The sequence below is a fragment of the Macaca thibetana genome, chromosome 12 (genome assembly GCF_024542745.1).
Source record: "Macaca thibetana thibetana isolate TM-01 chromosome 12, ASM2454274v1, whole genome shotgun sequence".
In the NCBI taxonomy this organism is placed as follows: domain Eukaryota; kingdom Metazoa; phylum Chordata; class Mammalia; order Primates; family Cercopithecidae; genus Macaca; species Macaca thibetana.
The window spans coordinates 52,064,400-52,070,916 of NC_065589.1; the positions used below are offsets into that span (position 1 = coordinate 52,064,400).

The window sequence follows — 6,517 nt, forward strand, 5'->3', positions numbered from 1 at the left end:
GTTCTTCTCTTTTCCCTTCTTTCTCTAAATGGAAATAATTCTATAATGAAACAAATTCTTTAGGAGTTAAGGCCTTGTGGAAGATCATCTGCTCTCACCATGGAAAACTCTAGTGTGTTAATTCATTCCCAAAACACTCAGCCATCTTACCTACTACACATACACACACACACACACATACACACACCTATAGAGACTTCTATATATAATACCCTCATTGATATATATCTCCAGATAATTGTGAACTCAGCTATGTGTCCAACTGGTTAGCTCATTGGCTGAAATATGTACACGATACTTTGTTTTTAATGCAAACTAGTTTTGTAGTTTTGTAGGTACACCAAGCCTTTAAGATTCATTTCAGAAAATAAAGAAACAGACACTTAAAAATCTTCATCCTCAAAGACAAGCACTCAAGTTTATAAACACACCCATTTATTTACTCTAGCAGACAGAATCGTGGCATATAATGATTACATTTTGGTCCACAGAAAACTCTCGGGAGATGTGAACATCTGGCTCTACCCCTAGCTAGCAGTGCTATTTGGGGAAGCAACTTAATCTCTCTGAACATCATTTCCTTGTCTATAGAAGAATGGAATTTGTATGACTGTTTTTGTAAAGTTCTAAGATCCTATCATTTTGGAGATTCTAATGTTCAATTAGCCTTTGTTCAGTGTCTGCTATGTGCTAGGCACTATTCTATGTGCTATGGATGCCTTATAGTGTAGTAAAACACAGTGGGGAGGATTTCAAGTCAACTCAAAGGAGAAGATGAGTAAAATACCTAGGAAGAAATTTAACCAAGGAGATGTGCAATATGAAAACTATAGTTAATAACAATGTTTTGTTTACTTGAAAATCACAAAAGAGTAGATTTTAAGATTTCTCGTTACAAAAAAAATTATAACTAGGTGAGGTAATACATATGTTAATTAGCTAGGTTTAGTCATTCCACAAGGTACACATATTTCAAAATATCACGTTGTACACTGTAAATATATATGATTTTTATTTGTCAATTAAAAACAAGACAAAAAAGTGCTATAAAGCAAAACAAAACAAAAATTTAATCAAGGAGGTAAAAGACTTGTACGCTGAAAACTACAAAACATTGCTGAAAGAAATTAAAGAAGGAGTCCGGTCTCAAAATGGAGGTAAAACCGCCGCCCGGTCGCCCCCAGCCCGACTCCGGCCGTCGCCGTCGCCGCCGGGGGGAGGAGGGCCATGATCCAAAGGAACCAGAGCAGTTGAGAAAACTGTTTATTGGTGGTCTGAGCTTTGAAACTACAGATGATAGTTGAAGAGAACATTTTGAGAAATGGGGCACACTCACAGATTGTGTGGTAATGAGAGACCCCCAAACAAAACGTTCCAGGGGCTTTGGTTTTGTGACTTATTCTTGTGTTGAAGAGGTGGATGCAGCAATGTGTGCTCGACCACACAAGGTTGATGGGCGTGTAGTGGAACCAAAGAGAGCTGTTTCTAGAGAGGATTCTGTAAAGCCTGGTGCCCATCTAACAGTGAAGAAAATTTTTGTTGGTGGTATTAAAGAAGATACAGAAGAATATAATTTGAGAGACTACTTTGAAAAGTATGGCAAAATTGAAACCATAGAAGTTATGGAAGACAGGCAGAGTGGAAAAAAGAGAGGATTTGCTTTTGTAACTTTTGATGATCATGATACAGTTGATAAAATTGTTGTTCAGAAATACCACACTATTAATGGGCATAATTGTGAAGTGAAAAAGGCCCTTTCTAAACAAGAGATGCAGTCTGCTGGGTCACAGAGAGGTCGTGGAGGTGGATCTGGCAATTTTATGGGTCGTGGAGGAAACTTTGGAGGTGGTGGAGGTAATTTTGGCCGTGGTGGAAACTTTGGTGGAAGAGGAGGCTATGGTGGTGGAGGTGGTGGTAGCAGAGGTAGTTATGGAGGAGGTGATGGTGGATATAATGGATTTGGAGGTGATGGTGGCAACTATGGCAGTGGTCCTGGTTATAGTAGTAGAGGGGGCTATGGTGGTGGTGGACCAGGATATGGAAACCAAGGTGGTGGATATGGTGGCGGTGGTGGAGGATATGATGGCTACAATGAAGGAGGAAATTTTGGCGGTAACTATGGTGGTGGTGGGAACTATAATGATTTTGGAAATTATAGTGGACAACAGCAGTCAAATTATGGACCCATGAAAGGGGGCAGTTTTGGTGGAAGAAGCTCGGGCAGTCCCTATGGTGGTGGTTATGGATCTGGTGGTGGAAGTGGTGGATATGGTAGCAGAAGGTTCTAAAAACAGCAGAAAAGGGCTACAGTTCTTAGCAGGAGAGAGAGCGAGGAGTTGTCAGGAAAGCTGCAGGTTACTTTGAGACAGTCGTCCCAAATGCATTAGAGGAACTGTAAAAATCTGCCACAGAAGGAACGATGATCCATAGTCAGAAAAGTTACTGCAGCTTAAACAGGAAACCCTTCTTGTTTAGGACTGTCATAGCCACAGTTTGCAAAAAGTGCAGCTATTGATTAATGCAATGTAGTGTCAATTAGATGTACATTCCTGAGGTCTTTTATCCGTTGTAGCTTTGTCTTTTTCTTTTTCTTTTCATTACATCAGGTATATTGCCCTGTAAATTGTGGTAGTGGTACCAGGAATAAAAAATTAAGGAATTTTTAACTTTTCAAAAAAAAAAAAAAGAAAAGAAATTAAAGAAGACCTAAATGAATGGAAAGGTATCCCATATTCCTGGGTAGGCCAACTTAACACTGTTAAGATGCCAGTACTACCAAAGCAATCTACAGATCCAGCACAATCTCTGTAAAAATTTCAACAGTTGCCTTTGCAGATATGGAAAAGCTGATACATATGAAATTACAAGGAACTCTCGATAGGCAAAACAATCTTGAAAATAAATAACAAAGTCAGGGGCTCACACTCCTGATTTCAAAAGTTACTATAAAGCTACAGTAATCAAAACAGTGTGGTACTGGTATAAAGATAGACATACATAGACCAATGGACTAGAATTTGCGGTCCAAGTATAAACCTGTATTTCTGTGGCCAAATGATTTTTGACAAGGGTGCCAAGTCCAGTCAATGGAAAAAGAGCAGTCTTTTCAGCAAATGATGTTGAGACAGTGCCAAGTCCAGTCAATGGAAAAAGAGCAGTCTTTTCAGCAAATGATGTTGAGACAGTTGGATTTTCACGTGTGAAAGAATGAAGCTTGAACCCAACCTCACATCGTATAAAAACATTAACTCGAATTGTATCAATGATCTAAATATAAGAACTGAAACCATGAAAGTCTTAGAAGACAACATAGCGATAAATCTGCATGACTTTTGATTTGGATATAACACTGAAAGTATGAGCAACAAAAGAAAAAATAGATAAGTTGGACAAAACTAAAATGTTTCTTGCATTAAAGGATGATATCAAGAAAGTAAAAAGACAACTTACAGAATTAGAGAAAATATTTGTAAATAAAAATATCTGAAAATGGGTAAATATACAGCATATATAAAGAACTTAATAACAAAAAGGCAAGCCACCCAATTTTAAAATGGGCAAAGGATTTGAATAGACATTTCTCCAAAGAAAATATAAAAATAGCCAATAAGCACATAAAAATGTTCTATAACAATAATCCTTAGGGAAATGTGAATCCAAATCACAATGAGATACCTGTTTGAACTTACTAGAGTAGCTATAATAAAATAAAAAGAAAATAAAAGAAGTATTGTGAGAATGTGGAGAAACCGGAACCCTCATACATTACTAATGGCAATGTAAAATAGTGCAACCACTGTTGAAACAGTGTTGTGGTTCCTTAAAAAGCTAAGCTTAGAATTACTCCCTTTCCCAGCAATTCCATTCTTAGGTATATACCCGAAAGAATTAAAAACAGGGATTGAACAGATACTTGAATGCCAATGTTCATAGCAGCATTATTTACAATGGCCAAAAGATGAAAACAACCCAACTGTCTGTGACCAGATGAATGAAAAAATCGAATGTGATATATATATACACAGTGGAACGTTATTCAGCCAAAGAAATGAAGTTATGTACATGCTATGACATGAATGAACCTTGAAAATATTATGCTAAATGAAATAAACCATAAACAAGAGGATAAATATTGCAGGATTCCACTTATATGATATATCTAGAATGGGTGAATTCATAGAGGCGGAGAGTGGATTAGATTAGAGGTTATCAGGGACTTGGGGGAGAGAAGGAGAGGGAGTTATTGCTTAATGGTTTCAGAATTTCTGTTTAGATGGGGAACAGTTATTGTTTGTCCAACACTGTGAATGTAATTACTGCTACTAAGTCATACACTTAAAATTTGTTAAAATAGCTATGCATGGCGGTTCATGCCTATACTCCCAGCACTTGGGAAGCTGAGGCAGGAGGATCATTTTAGCCCAGGAGTTCAAGACCAGCCTGGGCAACATAGTAATACCTTGTCTCTAAAATAAATAAATAAATAAAATAAAATAAAAAATAAAAAATTAAAGAAAAGAAAAAATTGGTTAAAATGGCAAACTTCATGTTATACATATTTTGCCACAATAAATTGTTCAGAAAGAAAAAAAGAGTAATATTAATAAAGTGGAATGATTTGGATGCATACAGTCAAACTTTGTAGGAAGCGATCAGCAGGGCCTTGAGACACACATCCAGGTGTACACATATGCAGACTCACACACGAACACCACCCAGGTCCCTAAAGCAGAGATACCCAGATCAGCACACCTCTTGGCATGTTCATGCCTACATACAAGGAATCTGCAGTGTGTACATAAAATGACTGAGTTAAAGCACCATCAGGATTCAACTGTCCACACAGTAGAGGTGCACACACTTACACATTCCATAATGTAACAGTATAGCCACACAGGTTAACTGAAGAACCTGCTCACCTATAGAAAAGCCTGTTCCAGATGCAACAATGCCTGCATGCTCGAGGGACATCCCATAGATAAGCAACGTGCATGTCACGCATCATGCTGTTCTGTGGGGTAACAGTGAAGAGTTCAAAAGTATAGAAATAGGTTCACTGATTGGCAGGTGGGAGAATCAGGGTAGTGAGCCAAAAGATATGTGCTGGAGGCAGAATTGTATGAAAGGGTGGGATTGGAAGATGGCTGAGGGCTAGTGAGAACATGAGTGGGTGTATAAGAAAACATCAGACAGCTTATTTGTCAAATAGATTCAAAACAAAATAAGTTTCAGTTCCCCTAAGTTTTACTCTTTTCTCTTGCCCATTACTGTCTCTGGCTATCAGAGAGCAAATTGTACACTCAGGTACCTTTATACTTGTGTTAGCCCCTCCCACTGATCCCTACATGGTTGTAGGGTCGTTCTCAGGTGAGATCAGCAAGCTGCTTTCTCTCTGCTTTCTGCTGGTGACAGCAAACCTGCCCCACACATCTATTTTCAGCCATGGAAAAGCACCGTGTCCTCTGGGCAGCCAGCCCCAGGCAGTGGTTGAGGATGAAAGTCCCAGAATAACCAAGGTCTTTTACTGATGGTTGATGATGGAACTGAGGAAGTGAAACGCTGGGAATGGTGAATCAGGAGCAGAGGATGAGCACTTAGAGCTGGCACTCAAGGGTAGTAGCCAATGATGAGGAGACATAGTCTCAGAAAGGAGAATAACATTGAGGACTGAGCTCAAGGCTATCCCCAGAAGACACCTTTAGTTGATCCCAACATCCTTCATGGTGGCAAAGGCATCTTAGCAAGACAGTAGCTTATAGAAACATACAGCCAGAGCCTACCAGGAAAATGAAGGAGGCAACGGGTCCACCACTAGTCTCTTTCCTAGACCTTTCACCCCAACACTAGCACTTTATTTCCCCTCCCCTCAGGGACTAATTCTCTCCTACCCACTGTAAAAATTCCGAGTGAGTCAGGTGTAGTCGCCAGCACCTATAGTCTCAGCTACTTGGGAAGCCGAGGTGGGAGGATTCCTTGAGCCCAGGGGTTTGAGGCCATCCTGGGTAACATAGAGGGCTCATTTCTAAAAAAAATTAAAAAAATCTTAAGTGATTATGAGAGTTAACATCTTATCTTCCTTAATATCTTATCTTAAAAATAAAATTCTTAACTTACTGCTAATCAATAAAATCAACAAGAGATGCATGTAATTATCAGCATTTCCTGTTTTTCATCCTGTTTGAAAAACCAAAAGGCAACCTAGGCAAGTATAGGGTGTTGACATGGTGCAAACAAACGGATATTTTAGTATGTTCTGTTTTGTCTCAGTTTTATAATAATTTTCTGAGGAGTATACTGATGTAATACAAGTTGATTTTTATATAGAGAACCAAGATTGGCTTTGATTTTTTTTATTATAAATAATGTCTTTCAAAAAGTATACTTCTTTTGCAAGGCATGGTGGCATGCACACTTTAGTCCCAGCTACTCAGGAGGCTGAGGTAGGAGGATCACTTAAACCTGAGAGGTCGAGGCTGCAGTGAGCCATGATTGCCCTGCTGCCCTCCAGCCTGGGTGG

General features: G+C 39.0%; 1 protein-coding gene across 1 annotated transcript; it reads left to right on the top strand.

Moving 5' to 3' along the window:
* The first annotated feature begins 1,142 nt into the window (after positions 1-1,142).
* LOC126932098 (heterogeneous nuclear ribonucleoprotein A3-like) lies at positions 1,143-2,567 on the top strand. Its single transcript, XM_050750611.1, is given in 1 exon segment — positions 1,143-2,567. A coding segment is annotated over 1 exon segment (1,137 nt). The 5' UTR covers positions 1,143-1,151; the 3' UTR covers positions 2,289-2,567.
* Positions 2,568-6,517: the final 3,950 nt, after the last annotated feature.